The 19,148-nt window shown below is 47.3% G+C and overlaps 1 protein-coding gene across 1 annotated transcript in view; it reads left to right on the forward strand.

The window, feature by feature from the left end:
• Nucleotides 1–1,864: 1,864 nt before the first annotated feature.
• LOC147118418 (uncharacterized) overlaps nt 1,865–19,148 on the forward strand; it is a 31,123-nt gene continuing 13,839 nt past the window's right edge. Inside the window, exon 1 of the mRNA XM_085983909.1 lies at nt 1,865–1,917. Coding sequence (XP_085840035.1) covers nt 1,865–1,917 — 53 coding nt within the window. The remainder of the gene's footprint in view (nt 1,918–19,148) is intronic.

Genomic DNA, 19,148 nt, shown 5'->3' on the forward strand with positions numbered 1-19,148 from the left:
TCTCATCTCAGTCCTAAATGTCCTAAATATCCTGAGACTGTGACCCCTCGTTCTAGAACCCCAGCCAGGGGAAACATCCTCCAGTCTGCTAGCCCTGTCAGAATTTTATACGTTTCAATGAGATCCCCTCTCATTTTTCTAAACTCCAGTGAATGCAGACCTAGTCGACCCAATCTCTTCTCATACGACAGTCCTGCCATCCCAGGAATCAGTCTGGTGAACCTTCGTTGCACTCCCTCTATGGCAAGTACATCCTTTCTTAGGTAAGGAGACCAAAACTGCACACACTACTCCAGGTGTGGTCTCACCAAGGCCCTGTATAACTGTAGTAAGACATCCTTGCTCCTGTACTCAAATCCTCTTGCAATGAAGGCCAACATACCATTTGCCTTCCTAACTGCTTGCTGCACCTGCATGTTTGCTTTCAGTGACTGGTGTACAAGGACACCCAGGTCCCTTTGTACATCAACATTTCCCAATCTATCACCATTTAAATAATACTCTGCCTTTGTTTTTTCTACCGAAGTGGATAACTTCACATTTATCCACGTTATACTGCATCTGTCATGTATTTGCCCACTCATTCAACTTGTCTAAATCGCCTTGAAGCCTCTTTGCATCCTCCTCACAACTCACAATCCCACCTAGTTTTGTGTCGTCAGCAAACTTGGAAATATTACATTTGGTTCCCTCATCCAAATCATTGATATATATTGTGAATAGCTGGGGCCCAAGCACTGATCCTTGCGGTATCCCATTAGTCACCGCCTGCCACCCTGAAAAAGAACCATTTATTCCTACTCTCTGTTTCCTGTCTGTTAACCAATTTTAATCCATGCCAGTTTATTACCCCCAATCCCATGTGCTTTAATTTTGCACACTAAACTCTTATGTGGGACTTTAATCAAAGGCCTTCTGAAAATCTAAATACACCACATCTACTGGTTCTCCCTTATCTATTCTACCAGTTACATCCTCAAAAAACTCCAGCAGGTTTGTCGAACATGATTTCCCTTTCATAAATCCAGGTTGACTCTGTCTAATCCCGTTGATATTTTCTAAGTGTCCTGTTATCACATCCTTTATAATCGACTCTAGCATTTTCCCTACTACTGATGTTAGGCTAATAGCGGGGTTACATTTGCCACCCTCCAATCTGCAGGAACTGTTCCATAATCTATAGAATTTTGGAACTGCTGTTTGTGGGAGCTTGCTGAGCGCAAATTGGCCGCCAGTTTTCCTACATTACAACAGTGACTACACTTCATTGGCTGTAAAGCGCTTTGGGACGTCCGATGGACGTGAAAGGCGCTATATAAATGTAAGTCTTTTCTTTAAGTTCTTTGTTTCTCTTTTTCACTCCATTTTGACCCAGACTGTCTCACAATGGAGGGGTTATCATAGAATCACAGAAATTTAGGGCACAGAAGGAGGCCATTCGGCCCATCGTGCCTGAGCCGGCCGAAAAACAGCTTTCCAGCCTAATCTCACTTTCCAGCTCTTGGCCCGTAGCCCTGCAGGTTACAGCACTTCATGTGCATATCCAAGTACTTTTTAACTGAGATGCGGGTTTCTGCCTCTACCACCCTTTCAGGCAGAAAGTTCCAGACCCCGACCACCCTCCGAGTGAAAAAAGTTCTCCTCAACTCTCCTGTAATCCTTCTACCAATTACTTTAAATCTATGGCCCCTGGTTATTGACCTCGCTGCTAAGGAAAATAGGTCCTTCCTACCCACTCTATCCAGGCCCCTCATAATTTTATACACCTCAATCAAATCTCCCTCAGTCTCCTCTGTTCCAAAGAGCAGTTAGTAACAGAGATTGGAGAAGTTTGGGGCTTTTTTTTGCACTGAAGCAGCAAAGGATGAGGGCCAGCCTGATGGAGGTCCTCAAGACCATGAGGGTTATTGATCAAAGGCAAATGACAGATTCCTCTCTGGGCACCTCAAAGTCCGCATGCGCCGCTCTTGTTGGGGTTTAGAACGCGCATGCTCAGGGGTAGAGTCCCAGGACCAGCTGCTAGTGGGCATGCTCAGGGGCAGCGGAGTCGCAGAACCAGCTGCTAGTGGGCTAGCTCAGGGGCAGAGTCCCAGGACCAGCTGCTAGTGGGCATGCTCAGGGGCAGCAGAGTCCCAGGACCAGTTGCTAGTGGGCATGCTCAGGGGTAGCAGAGTCCCAGGACCAGCTGCTAGTGCGTATGCTCAGGGGCAGAGTCCCAGGACCAGCTGCTAGTGGGCATGCTCAGGGGCAGCAGAGTCCCAGGACCAGTTGCTAGTGGGCATGCTCAGGGGTAGCAGAGTCCCAGGACCAGCTGCTAGTGCGTATGCTCAGGGGCAGAGTCCCAGGACCAGCTGCTAGTGCGCATGCTCAGGGGCAGCAGAGTCCCAGGACCAGCTGCTAGTGGGCATGCTCAGGGGCCCAGAGTCCCAGGACCAGCTGCTAGTGGGCATGCTCAGGGGCAGAGTCCCAGGACCAGCTGCTAGTGGGCATGCTCAGGGGCAGAGTCCCAGGACCAGCTGCTAGTGGGCATGCTCGGGGGCAGCAGCGACCCAAGACCAGCTGCTAGTGGGCATGCTCGGGGGCAGCAGCGACCCAAAACCAGGTGCTAGTGGGCATGCTCAGGGCAGAGTCCCTGGACCAGCTGCTAGTGGGCATGCTCAGGGGTAGAGTCCCAGGACCAGCTGCTCGTGCGCATGCTCAGGGGCAGCAGAGTCCCAGGACCAGCTGCTAGTGCGCATGCTCGGGGGCAGCAGAGTCCCAGAACCAGCTGCTAGTGCGCATGCTCGGGGGCGACACTCTGGGTAACGGTCGTTAACTGTTGAAGAGTCGGAATTACCGGCAGAAAGCAAGTTTTCTCAGCTGGACGGACGAGCGGAGAGAGACGGGGAAATAAATGACGGTAAACACAAACCTGGGAGTCCGAGGGTCCCGGGAAGCGAACGGACCTGATTCAGCCTCGCGGAGTGGGTCAGACTTCTTCAGCGACACGTGGCCGGGGCCTCAGTGACGTCATCGCCGCATGGGCACGTGACCCGGGCCCACGGCCTGAATGACGGGAGCTTCCGACCAATAGGGAGCGAACGGGGTGGGTCATCCAACCAATCGGGGAGCCCGAGGGGCGGGACTAGCGCCAGCTGATTGTCTGATCCGCAGGGCAGCGAGTTTCTCCAGTCCCTTGTTCAGGGCCCGGGGCCAGGGGAGGCTGTGGGCCTTTATTCCCCTTATTGGACACAAGGCTCTTTGTCTCACAACACACTGGCTCAGGTTTTAATAGAGACTTTTTAAATTCATCAATAAAAGCAGATAAACCCCGTGCTTCTGTGGAACAAACTTTCTAATATTTGGGAGTAAAAGTACAAGTTTCTTTCCCTCTGGGGAATTTATTATTAGTTTCAGGAAACAACAACAACCACTTGTATTTATAAAGCGCCTTTAATGTAGTAAAACGTCCTAAGGAATGTTATAAAACAAAATTTGACACCGAGCCACATAAGAAGATGTACTAGGGCTGCAGAGAAGGCTTTAAACTAAATAGTGGGGGGGAGGTTTTATGAGAGCAAAAAATAAAAATGACAGCGGAGAAGGCAATAGAGCAAGGTAGCAGTGGGGGAATTAAAAACCAGAGCGTGTCAGGAAGGGACAGAATGTATAATGATAAAGGTAAAGTAGTAAAAGGGGTAAAAGCAGGAATAAATTGTCAGAAAACATATTGGAAAGTTCTTTATCTGAATGCACGCAGCATTCGTAACAAAATTGACGAGTTGACAGTGCAAATAACTACACATGGGTATGATCTGGTGGCCATTACGGAAACATGGCTGCAAGATAATCATGACTGGGAACTAAACATACAAGGGTATTTGACAATTAGGAAGGACAGGCAGGAAGGAAAGGGAGGTGGGGTTGCTATGTTAATCAAGGATGGAATCACTGCAATAGTCAAATGATACTGGGTCAAAGGATCAGGATAGTGAAACAGTTTGGGTGGAGATAAGGAATAATAAGGGGAAAAAGTCACTAATGGGCGTAGTCTATAGGCCTCCGAACAGTTGCAACTCTGTTGGTCAGAGTATAAATCAGGAAATAGTTGGGGCTTGTAATAAGGGAACAGCTATAATCATGGGGGATTTTAACTTTCATATTGACTGGACTAATCAAATTGGGCATGGAAGCATTGAGGAAGAGTTCATAGAGAGTATTAGGGATGGGTTCCTTGAGCAGTATGTAACTGAACCAACCAGGGGGCAGGCAATCTTAGATCTGGTCCTGTGTAATGAGACAGGATTAATAAAAAATGTCCTAGTAAAGGATCCCCTTGGAATGAGTGACCATAATATGGTTGAATTCCAAATTCAGTTTGAGGGTGAGAGAGTTGGATCTCAAACCAGCGTACTAAGCTTAAATAAAGGAGACTATGAAGGTATGAGAGTAGAATTGACTAAAGTGGACTGGGAAAACAGATTAAAGTGTAAGACGGTACAAGAGCAGTGGTCTACATTCAAGGAGATATTTCACATCTTTCAAGATAAATATATTCCACTGAGGAAAAAGGGGAGTAAAAGAAAAGACAGCCATCCGTGGCTTAGTAAAGTAATAAAGGATAGTATTTGACTGAAAACAAGGGCATATAAATTTGCCAAATCTAGTGGGAGGATAGAAGATTGGGAAGCATTTAAAAGCCAGCAAACAATAACTAAAAGATTAATTAAGAAAGGGAAGATAGATTATGAAAGTAAACTAGCAAAAAATATAAAAACAGATAGCAAGAGTTTCTACAGCTATATAAAAAGAAAAAGGGTGGCTAAAGTGAACGTTGGTTCCTTAGAGGATGGGACCGGGAAACTAGTGGTGGGGAACATGGAGATGGCAAAGACGCTGAACAAATATTTTGTATCAGTCTTTACAGTAGAGGACACTAAAAATATCCCAACACTGGGCAAACAGGGGGCAATGGCGGGGAGGAGCTAAACACGATTAAAATCACTAAGGAGATGGTACTCAGTAAAATAATGGGACTTAAGGCGGATAAATCCCCCGGACCTGATGGCCTACATCCTAGGGTCTTGAGAGAAGTGGCGGTAGGGATTGTGGATGCATTGGTGATCATTTTCCAGAACTCCCTGGACTTAGGAAAGGTCCCGGCAGATTGGAAAACTGCTAATGTAATACCCTTATTTAAGAAGGGAAGTAGACAAAAAGCTGGAAACTATAGACCAGTTAGCCTAACATCTGTGGTTGGCAAAATGTTGGAGTCCATTATTAAGGAAACAGTATCAGAGCATTTGGATAAACATAATTTAACAGGACAGAGTCAGCATGGTTTTACGAAGGGGAAGTCATGTTTGACAAATTTGCTCGAATTTTTTGAGGATGTAACATCCAGGGTGGATAAAGGCGAACCAGTGGATGTAGTGTATTTGGACTTCCAAAAGGCATTTGACAAGGTTCCACACAAAAGATTACTGATCAAGATAAGAAATCACGGGATTGGGGGTAATATACTGGCCTGGGTCGAAGATTGGCTATCTAACAGAAAACAAAGAGTTGGGATAAATGGTTCGTTCTCGGGCTGGCAATCAGTAACCAGTGCGTCGACGGGAAACCTGAGCGGCAGAGCGGGGTATAAAAGTCCCCAGAAACCAGGTAAGGCCTCACAGCGTCGGCGGGAAACCTGAGCGGCAGAGCGGGGTATAAAAGTCCCCAGAGACCAGGTAAGGCCTCACAGCATCGGCGGGAAACCTGAGCGGCAGAGCGGGGTATAAAAGTCCCCAGAGACCAGGTAAGGCCTCACAGCGTCGGCGGGAAACCTGAGCGGCAGAGCGGGGCTATAAAAAGCCCCAGAGACCAGGTAAGGCCTCAGTGCGTCGGCGGGAAACCTGAGCGGCAGAGCGGGGCTATAAAAAGCCCCAGAGACCAGGTAAGGCCTCAGTGCGTCGGCGGGAAACCTGAGCGGCAGAGCGGGGCTATAAAAGTCCCCAGAGACCAGGTAAGGCCTCACAGCGTCGGCGGGAAACCTGAGCGGCAGAGCGGGGCTATAAAAGTCCCCAGAGACCAGGTAAGACCAGTCTCCAGTCTGGAAGGAGAGAGGTAAAAAGTAATCCAACTGTGACGTCACCAGAAAGTGGGTAAGTGATTGGTTGGTGAGTATTTCTCCCTTTTAAGCTTAAATCTCTTTGGTTTATAGTTTCTAAGGTGTGAAATTCACCATCTAGAATCGGGGCAGAGGATATTTAAGAATAATATTAATAAATTTAATTAATTACATAGAATGGGAGATCAGGTGATGTGTTGCTGCTGCAATATGTGGGAGCTGGTGGACACCATTGATGCTCACGGTGATCACATTTGCAGTAAGTGTTGGCTGCTCGAGGAACTCCGGCTCCGTGTTGAAGAGCTGGAGTACGAGCTTCAAACACTGAGACACATCAGGGAGGGGGAGAGTTACCTGGACTCTGTGTATCACGAGGTAGTCACACCAATTAGATTAATTAATTCAGATGTAGTCCGTGGCCAGGGTCAGGATGGTGTGACTAGAAGTGAGGCAGGTACAGGGATCCAGGAGGTAGTGTCGGAGGAGCCGCAGCCCTTGCACTTGTCCAACAGGTTCGAGGCTCTTACTCCCTGTGGGGACAGGAGCAGGGACTGCAGGGAGGATGAGCAACCTGGCCACAGCACCGTGGAGCAGGGGGCCATTCAAGTGGGGGGAGTTGAAAGAAATGTTGTAATGGTAGGGGATAGTATCGTTAGGGGGATAGATAGAGTTCTTTGCAGCCGAGAGCGAGAGTCCCGAAGGCTGTGTTGCCTGCCCGGTGCCAAGGTTAAGGACATCTCCTCTGGACTGGAGAGAAACTTGGAGTGGGAGGGGGAGGATCCAGTTGTCGTGGTCCATGTTGGTACCAACGACATAGATAGGACAAGGAAGGAGGTTCTGCTGAGGGAGTTTGAGCAGCTAGGGGCCAAATTAAAAAGCAGAACCACAAGGGTAATAATCTCTGGATTATTACCTGAGCCACGAGCGAATTTGGCTAGGACAAATAAAATTAGAGAGTTAAATGCGTGGCTCAAAGACTGGTGTGGGAGAAATGGGTTTTGCTTCCTGGGACACTGGCACCAGTACTGGAGCAGGAGGGAGCTGTTCCGTTGGGACGGGCTTCACTTGGCCAGTGCTGGGACTAGAGTCCTGGCGGATCATATAACTAGGGTTGTAGAGAGGGCTTTAAACTAACTAGTGGGGGGGAGGTTCCTAGAGAGCAAATAATAAAAATGACAACAGAGAAGGTCATAGACTTAGGTAGCAGTGGGGAAATTAAAAACCAGAGCGTGTCAGGAAGGGGCAGAAGGTATGGAGTAAAAGGTAAAGTAATAAAAAGGGCAAAAGCAGGAACTAAGTGTCACAAAACATCTTTGAAAGTTCTCTATCTGAATGCACGTAGCATTCGTAACAAAATAGACGAGTTAATGGCACAAATAACTACATATGGGTATGATCTTGTGGCCATTACAGAAACATGGCTGCAGGGTGACAATGCCTGGGAATTAAACATACCAGGTTATTTAACGATCAGGAAGGACAGGCAGGAAGGAAGGGGAGGTGGGGTGGCTATGTTAATAAAGGAAGGAATCACTGTAATACAGAGAAATGATATTGGGTCAAAAGATCAGGATAATGAAACAGTTTGGGTGGAGGTAAGGAATAATAAGGGGAAAAAAACACTAGTGGGCGTAGTCTATAGGCCTCCGAACAGTGGCAACTCTGTTGGACGGAGATAGTTGAGGCTTGTAGTAAGGGAACATCTATAATTATGGGGGATTTTAACTATCATATTAATTGGACAAATCAAATTGGGCAGGGCAGCCTTGAGGATGAGTTCATTGAGTGTATTAGGGATGGGTTTCTTGAGCAGTATGTAACTGAACCGACCAGGCGGCAAGCAACCTTAGATCTGGTCCTGTGTAACGAGACGGGATTAATTAAAAATGTCCGAGTAAAGGATCCCCTTGGAATGAGTGACCATAACATGGTTGAATTCCATAATCAATTAGAGGGTGAGAAGGTTGGATCTCAAACAAGCGTGCTAAGCTTGAATAAAGGAGACTATGAAGGTATGAGAGCGGAATTGAGTAGAGTGGATTGGGAAAATAGATTAAAGGGTAAGACGATACATGATCAGTGGTGTACATTTAAGGAGTTATTTTACAACTTCCAAAAAAAATATATTCCACTGAGAAGAAAAGGGTGTAAAAGAAAAGACAGCCATCCGTGGCTAAGTAAAGAAATTAAGGATAGTATTCGACTAAAAACAAGGGCATATAAGGTAGCCAAATCTAGTGGGAGGATAGAGGATTGGGAAAACTTTAAAAGACAGCAAAAAATAACAAAAAGATTGATTAAGAAAGGGAAGATAGATTATGAAAGTAAATTAGCAAAAAATATAAAAACAGATAGTAAGAGTTTTTATAGTTATATAAAAAGAAAAAGGGTGGCTAAAGTAAATGTTGGTCCCTTAGAGGATGAGACCGGGAAATTAATGGTGGGAAATATGGAGATGGCAAAAACACTGAATGAATATTTTACATCAGTCTTTACAGTAGAAGACACTAAGAATATCCCAACACTGGACAAACAGGGGGCTAAAGGGGGGGAGGAGCTAAACATGATCAAAATCACTAAGGAAGTGGTACTCGGTAAAATAATGGGACTCAAGGCGGATAAATCACCTGGGCCTGATGGCTTACATCCTAGGGTCTTGAGGGAAGTGGCGGTAGGGATTGTGGATGCATTGGTAATAATTTTCCAAAACTCCCTGGACTCGGCAAAGGTCCCGGCAGACTGGAAAACTGCTAATGTAACACCCTTATTTAAAAAGGGCAGTAGACAGAAGGCTGGAAACTATAGACCGGTTAGCCTAACATCTGTGGTCGGTAAAATTTTGGAGTCCATTATTAAGGAGACAGTAACAGGACATTTGGATAATCATAATTTAATAGGACAAAGTCAGCATGGTTTTATGAAGGGGAAGTCATGTTTGACAAATTTGCTGGAGTTCTTTGAGGAAGTAACATATAGGGTGGATAAAGGGGAACCAGTGGACGTAGTGTATTTAGACTTCCAAAAGGCATTTGACAAGGTGCCACACAAAAGATTATTGCTTAAGATAAAAAAAATCACGGGATTGGGGGTAATATTCTGGCATGGATAGAGGATTGGCTATCTAACAGAAGGCAGAGAGTTGGGATAAATGGTTCATTCTCAGACTGGCAATCAGTAACTAGTGGTGTTCCGCAGGGGTCAGTGCTGGGTCCCTGTGGTAAACCACTGTTTGTATTCCACTGTGTACATGCCTGGACATGCCTCGGCTGACTCCTCCCACAAGTCCTAGTATAAAGGTGACTGCTCCCCAGCCCTTTGTATTTCTGGACCGGTCGACCACTCGAGGCAGACCTTCATTCTTTTGTTAATAAAAGCCTTTAGTTACTCTCTTAACTCTCAGTCTTTTATGAGTAATTGATAGCGCATCAATTTTATTAACAAAATTTTTATAATGGAGAAGATCCTCACACCAGCATGCCTGGACTTAGATCATCGGGAGGCGGACTCATCCACCAAGTTTACTCACTGGCTTAAGTGTTTCGAAAAATTCCTGACCGCCTCCGCAGCAATCAAATCGGACGAGGACAAACTGGATGTCCTGACCTCCAAAGTGAACCACCGAGTGTACTCGGTCATCCATGACGCAAACCTCGAAAAATTCCTCCGCACCGCCCAACTCCTGAACCTGACATATAACAAGGAGAAGTGCATATTCCGCACAAACCGCCTCGCCATCCTTGGCTGTGTTGTGGAACACGGAGTCATCGGCCCCGACCCCGACCGGATGCGTCCCCTTATGGAACTCCCACTGCCCCACTGCCTCAAGAGGTGCCTAGGGTTTTTCTCCTATTACGCCCAGTGGGTCCCCTACTATGCGGACAAGGCCCGTCCGCTGATCAAGTCCACCTCTTTTCCCTTGACGGCAGAGGCCCGCTTAGCCTTCCACCGTATGAAGGAGGACATTGCCAAAGCCACCATGCACGCAGTGGACGAATCCATCCCCTTCCAGGTGGAAAGCGACGCGTCCGACTTTGCCCTGGCCGCTACCCTCAATCAGGCGGGGAGACCCGTGGGCTTCTTTTCACGAACCCTCCAAGGCCCGGAGACCAGACACTCCGCTGTTGAGAAGGAGGCCCAGGCGATTGTGGAGGCTGTGCGTCATTGGAGGCACTACCTGGCCGGAAAACGATTTACCCTGCTCACTGACCAGCGTTCAGTTGCTTTCATGTTTAACAACAAGCAGAGGGGCAAAATCGAAAATGACAAGATCTTGAGGTGGAGAATCGAACTTTCCACCTACAATTACGAGATCTTGTACCGGCCCGGGAAGCTCAATGAACCCCCGGATGCGCTATCGCGTGGCACCTGCGCCAGCACGCAGATCGATAGACTGCGGGCCCTCCACAATGACCTCTGCCACCCGGGGGTCACCAGGTTCTTCCACTTCATCAAGGCCCGCAACCTGCCTTACTCTATTGAGGAGGTCAGGACCATGACCAGGAACTGCCAAGTCTGCGCTGAGTGCAAACCGCACTTTTATAGACCAGACAGGGCCCACCTGATAAAAGCCACTCGCCCCTTCGAGCGCCTGAGCGTTGATTTTAAAGGGCCTCTCCACTCCTCCGACCGCAATGTGTACTTCCTCAATATTATTGATGAGTACTCCCGTTTCCCGTTCGCCATCCCTTGCCCGGACATGACCAGTGCCACGGTCATTAAATGTCTGAACGACCTCTTCACCCTGTTCGGTTTCCCCAGCTATATCCATAGCGACCGGGGCTCATCGTTTATGAGCGACGAACTCCGTCAGTACCTGCTAACTAGGGGTATTGCCACAAGCAGGACCACCAGTTACAACCCCCGGGGGAACGGACAGGTGGAAAGAGAAAATGCGAGAGTTTGGAAGGCCGCCCTGCTAGCCTTAAAGTCTAGGGGCCTTCCAACCTCCCGCTGGCAGGATGTGCTCCCCGATGCGCTACACTCTATTCGGTCACTGCTCTGCACTGCCACTAACGCCACCCCTCATGAGAAAATGTTTGTCTTCCCAAGGAAGTCCGCATCGGGGACATCGCTACCGCCATGGCTGACGTCCCCAGGGCCGGTCCTGCTGAGAAGACACATGAGGACCCATAAAACAGACCCCCTGGTCGAGAGGGTCGACCTCCTCCACGCCAACCCCCAGTATGCTTACATTGCATACCCGGACGGGCGGGAGGACACAGGCTCCATAAGAGACCTTGCACCCTCGGGGGCCGCAGTAACCCACTACTCACTACCACCCCCCCCACGACCCGATATCCAGCCCCAGCAGACGGCAGGCCTGGGCCCCGCGACCCGCCCGACATCTACGAGGACGACACGCCTGTGCCACAGCCTACGCAGGACTCGACGCCGGAAGCTCCACTACCCCTGCCGTCGCCACGCCGATCACAGCGGCAGACAAGACCTCCGGAGAGACTCCAATACACTAACTTTTAATACACCTCACCCCGCCGGACTCAATTTTAAACAAGGGGTGAATGTGGTAAACCACTGTTTGTATTCCACTGTGTTCATGCCTGGACATGCCTCGGCTGACTCCTCCCACAAGTCCTAGTATAAAGGTGACTGCTCCCCAGCCCTTTGTATTTCTGGACCGGTCGACCACTCGAGGCAGACCTTCATTCTTTTGTTAATAAAAGCCTTTAGTTACTCTCTTAACTCTCACTCTTTTATGAGTAATTGATAGCTCATCAGTCCCCAACTCTTTACAATCTATATTAACGATTTGGAGGAGGGGACCGAGTGTAACATATCAAAGTTTGCAGATGATACTAAGACGGGAGGGAAAGTAGTGAGTGAGGAGGACATAAAAAACCTGCAAGGGGACATCGACAGGCTAAGTAAGTGGGCAGGGATTTGGCAGATGGAATACAATACTGGAATGTGTGAGGTTATGCACTTTGGCAGGAAAAATCGTAGAGCAAGTTATTATCTTAATGGCAAGAAACTGGAAAGTACTGAAGTACAAAGGGATCTGGGGGTCCTGGTGCACAAAACTCAAAAGGTTAGTATGCAGGTGCAGCAAGTGATTAAGAAGGCCAATGGAATGTTGGCTTTCATTGCTAGGGGGATAGAATATAAAAATAGGGAGGTATTGCTTCAGTTGTACAAGGTATTGGTGAGACCGCACCTGGAATACTGCGTACAGTTTTGGTGTCCATACTTAAGAAAGGATATACTTGCTCTCGAGTCAGTACAAAGAAGGTTCACTCGGTTAATCCCGGGGATGAGGGGATGGACATATGAGGAGAGGTTGAGTAGATTGGGACTCTACTCATTGGAGTTCAGAAGAATGAGAGGCGATCTTATTGAAACATATAAGATTGTGAAGGGGTTGGATCGGGTGGATGCGGGGAAGATGTTCCCGATGATGGGTGAAACTAGAACTAGGGGGCATAGTCTTAGAATAAGGGGCTGCTCTTTCAAAACTGAGATGAGGAGGAACTACTCAGAGGGTGGTAGGTCCATGGAATATGCTGCCCCAAAAAGCTGTAGAAGCTACATCATTACATAAATTTAAAACAGAAATAGACAGTTGCCTAGAAGTAAAGGGAATTAAGGGTTACGGGGAGCGGGCAGGAATTTGGACATGAGTCTAGGTTCGGATTGGTCATGGCCCTGTGGGTAGCGGAGCGGGCCCAGGGGCTGTGTAGCCTGATCCTGCTCCTATTTCGTGTGTCTAATTCTGTTATATTCAGGAGATGGTTCTGTGATAGTGGATTGGCGGTTAGGATCAGATCAGCCATGATCTTATTGAATGGCGGAGCAGGCTCGAGGGGCCGATTGGCCTACTCCTGCTCCTATTTCTTATGTTCTTATGTTCCGCAGGGGTCAGTGCTGGGACCCCAACTCTTTACAATCTATATTAACGATTTGGAGGAAGGGACCGAGTGCAACATATCCAAGTTTGCTGACGATACAAAGATGGGAGGGAAAGCAGTGAGTGAGGAGGACATCAAAAACCTGCAAAAGGACATAGACAGGCTAAGTGAGTGGGCAGAGATTTGGCAGATGCAATATAATGTTGGAAAGTGTGAGGTTATGCACTTTGGCAGAAAAAATCAAAGAGCAAGTTATTATCTAAATGGAGAGAAACTGCAAAGTGCTACAGTACAAAGGGATCTGGGGTTCCTGGTGCATGAAACACAAAAAGTTAGTATGCAGGTGCAGCAGGTGATCAGGAAGGCCAATGGAATCTTGGCTTTTATTGCAAGGGGGATGGAGTATAAAAACAGGGAAGTCTTGCTGCAGTTATACAGGGTATTGGTGAGGCCACACCTGGAATACTGCGTGCAGTTTTGGTTTCCATATTTAAGAAAAGATGTACTTGCTCTCGAGGCGGTTCAGAGAAGGTTCACTCGGTTGATTCCAGAGGGGGTTGACGTATGAGGAAAGGTTGAGTAGGTTGGGACTCTACTCATTGGAGTTCAGAAGAATGAGAGGCGATCTTATCGAAACATATAAGATTGTGAGGGGGCTTGATCGGGTGGATGCGGTGAGGATGTTTCCACTGATGGGTGAGACTAGAACTAGGGGGCATAATCTTAGAATAAGGGGCTGCCCTTTCAAAACTGAGATGAGGAGAAACTTCTTCACTCAGAGGGTAGTAAATCTATGGAATTTGCTACCCCAGAGAGCTGTGGAAGCTGCAACATTAAATAAATTTAAAATGGAGATAGACATTTTCCTAGCAGATAAGGGAATTAGGGGTTACGGGGAGAGGGCAGGGAAGTGGACGTGAGTCTAGATTCAGATCAGCCATGATCCTATTGAATGGCAGAGCAGGCCCGAGGGGCCGTATGGCCTACTCCTGCTCCTATTTCTTATGTTCTTATGTTATGTTCGGGCAGATGACCAAAAGCTTGGTCAAAGAGGTAGGTTTTAAGGAGCATCTTAAAGAAGGAGAGAGAGGTGGAGAGATGGAGAGGTTTAGGGAAGGAATTCCAGAGCTTAGGGCCCAGGCAACTGAAGGCACGGCCACCAATGGTGGCGTGATTAAAATCGGGGATGCTCAAGAGGCCAGAATTAGAGAAGCGCAAATATCTCGGAAGGTTGTAGGAGCTGAAAGAAATTACAGAGATAGGGAGGGGCGAGGCCACGGAGGGATTTGAAAACAAGGATGAGAATTTTAAGGATGAGACACTTGAGGAAAAGCAGGGAGTGGGGGAGGGTCAAGCCCTTATGGGACAGGGTCGCTATTTCTGTTCTGCAACAGTTACTGGGACAGACTGTATCTCCCCTCTCCTCCACACAGGGATTTGTGGTAGTTAAAGGGACAGCGACTCTCCTTGTTCTGCGAGATTGTAATTAAAGGGTCACTACTCTGAGATGGCTGCGAACTTTTAGTGCCGCCAGCCGTTCTAAAACATCTTTCTTTTTTTGAAGATCTGTGTGAATTCGCTGGTGACTCAGCAGGTTGGATGAACTCTGAAACCTCTTTACAGAGTCAGAACATTTAAAGGGTCTCTCATCGGTTCTGGGGCAGGAGGGATCTGGTTAACAGTGATCACAATATCAGTAGGTTTAAAGTAGTTATGGAAAGGGACAAAGAAGAATCAATGGTGAAAATACCCAGCTGGAAGAGAGCCAATTTCAGTGATTTGAGAAGGGATCGAGCACAGGTGGACTGGAAACAAAGATTGTCCAGGAAAACAGTGAATGACCAATGGCAGGCCTTCAAGGCTGAGATAGTTCGGGTACAAACCAAGCATATTCCCATAAGGAGGAAAGATGGGGCATCCAAAGCTAGAGCTCCCGATGACAAAGGACATCGAGGTTAGAATAAAACAGAAAAAGGAGGTTTATGACAAATGTCAGGTACAGAATACAGTCAAAAACCAGGCAGAATACAGAGAGTGCGGGGGATAATGAAACCGGATATAAGGGCAGAGACAATATGAGAAAAGATTAGCGGGTAACATAAAAGAGAACCCAAAAATCTTCTATAAACATATGAAAAGTAAAAGGATAGTTAAAGGAATGGTGGGGCCGATTAGTGACCAAATAGGAGCTCATCATACGGAGGCAGAGGGCATGGCTGAGGTACTGAATGAGCACTTAGCATCTGTCTTCACAAAAGAAGAGGATGAAGTTAATGTCGCAGTAGAGGAGGGGGGAGCAGAGAAATTGGATAAAAATAGATAGAAAGGAGGTGCTAAACAGTCATCACTCAAAGTTAACAAGTCACCCGGTCCAGATGGGATCATCCCAGATTGCTGAGGGAAGCTAGGGTGGAGACAGCAGAAGCTCCGACCACAATCTTTCAATCTCCCTCAGATATATGGGAGTGGTGCCCGAAGACTGGAGGATTGCAAATGTTACACCCTGTTTAAAAAAGGGGAGAGGGATAAACCTGGTAACTACAGGCCAATCAGTCTAATGTCAGTGATGGGAGAACGACTAGAGATCATTGTCAAGGACAAAATTAATTCTCACTTGGAGAAGCATGGGTTAATAAGGGGCAGCCAGTATGGATTTGTTAAATGTAAATCATGTCTGACTAACCTGATTGAGTTCTTTGATGAAGTAACAGAGTGTTGATGAAGGTCGTGCAGTAGATGTTGTATATATGGACTTTCAAAAGGCATTTGATAAAGTACCACATAAGAGACTTACTCAGAAAATAGAAGCACAGGGAATTAAAGGGCTGATGGTAATTTGGGTATATAATTGGCTAAGGGAGAGGAGACAGTGAGCAGTGCTGAGGGATGTTTTTCTGACTGGGGGGGAAGTATGCAGTGGGTTCCCCAGGGGTCGGGATTAGGACCATTGCTTTTCTTGTTATATATAACTGACCTGGACTTGGGTATAGGTGTAAAATTTCAAAGTTTACGGATGATACAAAACTTGGCAACGTAGTACAGGAAACTTTGTGCTATCCGGAGGTTGAATGTCCGGCAACTTCGATCTAACGGCAGAAATCAGCAGCCGTTTTGGTTAGGTTTTTTTTCTTCTCCTAGCATTCTTTTCACAGGCAGGCTCTGGAAAGCATCTTTGTAGCTTAGCAACAGCTTCAGAGACGCTTCCAAGCCACGGGCCGAGTGTTGACAAGCTGTTGTTGAGCAACAGTCTTTGTTGTCAGATACGGAGATGAAAAGCTCCTATCTGATAACATTGACGCTGGTCTATCCGGAAGTTTTGAGGCAACGGCAGTAGCTCGGTCCCGTGGGTGCCGGATAGCACAAAGTTTCCTGTAAATAGTGAGCATAGTAGTAGCAGACTTCAGGAGGACAGAGACAGACTGTGAAATGAGCAGACACAAGGCAGATGAAATTAAATGAGGATAAGTGTGAAGTGATGCACTTTGGGAGAAACAACAGGGAGAGGCCGTATAATCTAAATGGGACTATTTTGAGGGGGTGCAAGAGCAGAGGGATCTGGGGGTCCAAATTCACAAATCTTTGAAAGTGCCACGGCAAGTTGCTGAGGCGGTTCAGAAAGCGTATGGGATAATTGGCTTTGTAAATAGGGCCATTGAATACAAAAACAAGGAAGTTACACTAAACCTTTACAAATCACTAGTTAAAAACATAGGACAGGAGGAGGCCATTCAGCCCCTCGAGCCTGTTCCGCCATTCAATGAGATCATGGCTGATCTGTGACCTAACTCCATACACCCGCCTTTGGCCCATATCCCTTAATAACTCTGGGTAACAGAAACCTCTCAATCTCAGATTTAAAATTAACAATTCATCTCACATCAATTGCCGTTTGCGGAAGAGAGTTCCAAACTTCTACCACCCTTTGTGTGTAGAAGTGTTTCCTAATTTCACTCCTGAAAGGTCTGGCTCTAATTATTAGACTATGTCCCCAGTCCTAGAATCCCCAACCAACGGAAATAGTTTCTCTCTATCTACCCTATCTGTTCCCCTTAATATCCTGAAAACTTCGATCAGATCACACCTTAACCTTCTAAATTCTAGGGAATACAACCCTAATTTTTATAATCTCTCCTCGTAACTTAACCCTTGGAGTCCGGGTATCATTCTGGTAAACCTACGCTGCACTCCCTCCAAGGCCAATATATCCTTCCTAAGGTGTGGTGCCCAGAACTGCTCACAGTACTCCAGGTGTGGTCTAACCAGGGTTTTGTACAGCTGCAGGGTTTTGGCCTCAGCTGGAGTCTTGTGTACAGTTCTGGGCACCACACTTTAGGAAGGATGTCAAGGCCTTGGAGAGGGTGCAGAGGACGTTGACCAGGGTGGTACCAGGGATGAGGGACTTCAGTTATGTGGAGAGATTGGAGAAGCTGGGATTGTTCCCCTTAGAGCAGAGAAGGTTAAGAGGAGACCTAATAGAGGTGTTCAAAATGATGAGGGGTTTTGATCGAGCAAGTAGGGAGAAACTGTTCACTCTGGCAAGTGGGTCGGTAACCAAAGGTCACAGATTTAAAATAGTTGCTAAAAGAACTAGAGGGAAATGAGGAGAACTGTTTTCACACAGAGGGTTGTTAAGATCTGGAATGCACCATCTGAAAGGATGCTGGAATCAGGTTCCACAGGAACTTTCAAACGGTAATTGGACATGTACTTGAAGAGGACTAGTTTGCAGAGTTCTGGGGATAAAGCTGGGGTTTGGGACTAAATTGGACAGCTCTTTCAAAGAGCTGGCACAGACACGATGGGTCAAATCATCTCCTTCTGTGCTGTTAGATTCCATGATCAGGGTGAACTCGCTGGTGTTGCTTGAGCTCCCTGGAGCTTTTAAAGTTCTTCCCACAGTTAGGACACTGAAATGGTCTCTCATCGGTGTGAGCTCGTTGATGTTCCTTCAGCTGCCCAAGGCTTTTAAAGCTCTTCCCACAGTCAGGACAGTTGAACGGTCTCTCATCAGTGTGAGCTCGCTGGTGTTCCTTCAGATCCCGGGGGCTTTTGAAGCTCTTCCCACAGTTAGGACACTGAAATGGTCTCTCATCAGTGTGCACAAGCTGGTGTCCCTTCAGTTCCCCGGAGCTTTTAAAGCTCTTCCCACAGTTAGGACACTGAAATGGTCTCTCATCAGTGTGAACAAGCTGGTGTCGCTTCAGCTCCCCGGGGCTTTTAAAGCTCTTCCCACAGTCAGGACACTGAAACGGTCTCTCCCCAGAGTGAAGAAGCTGGTGTCCCTTCAGTTTCCCGGGGCTTTTAAAGCTCGTCCCACAGTCAGAACAGTTAAACGGCCTCTCATCAGTGTGAACAAGCTGGTGTCCCTTCAGATCCCTGGAGCTTTTAAAGCTCTTCCCACAGTCAGGACAGTTAAAGGGTCTCACATCAGTGTGAGCTCGCTGGTGTCCCTTCAGTTCCCTGGGGCTTTTAAAGCTCTTACCACAGTCAGAACACTGAAATGGTCTCTCCCCAGTGTGAACAAGCTGGTGTTGCTTCAGATGCCCGAGGCTTTTAAAGCTCGTCCCACAGTCAGAACAGTTAAACGGCCTCTCATCAGTGTGAACAAGCTGGTGTCCCTTCAGATCCCTGGAGCTTTTAAAGCTCTTCCCACAGTCAGAACACTGAAATGGTCTCTCGTCAGTGTGAACTCGCTGGTGTCCCTTCAGATGCCCGAGGCTTTTAAAGCTCTTACCACAGTCAGGACAGTTAAACGGCCTCTCATCAGTGTGAGCTCGCTGGTGTCCCTTCAGATCCCATGGGCTTTTAAAGCTCTTCCCACAGTCAGAACACTGAAATGGTCTCTCATCAGTGTGAAGAAGCTGGTGTACCTTCAGATCCCCGGGGCTTTTAAAGCTCTTCCCACAGTCAGAACATTGAAATGGTCTCTCGTCAGTGTGAACTCGCTGGTGTCGCTTCAGTTCCCTGGTGCTTTTAAAGCTCTTCTCACAGTTAGGACATTGAAATGGTCTCTCCCCAGTGTGAACAAGCTGGTGTCGCTTCAGCTCCCCGGGGCTTTTAAAGCTCTTCCCACACTCAGAACATTGAAATGGTCTCTCATCAGTGTGAACTCGCTTGTGTGTTTGCAGGTGGGATGAACAAACAAATCCCTTTCCACACACGGAGCAGGTGAACGGACTGTCCCTGGTGTGACT

Source organism: Somniosus microcephalus, chromosome 4 (genome assembly GCF_052327205.1).
Source record: "Somniosus microcephalus isolate GS21.2 chromosome 4, FLI_Smic_1.0, whole genome shotgun sequence".
Taxonomy (NCBI): Eukaryota; Metazoa; Chordata; class Chondrichthyes; order Squaliformes; family Somniosidae; genus Somniosus; species Somniosus microcephalus.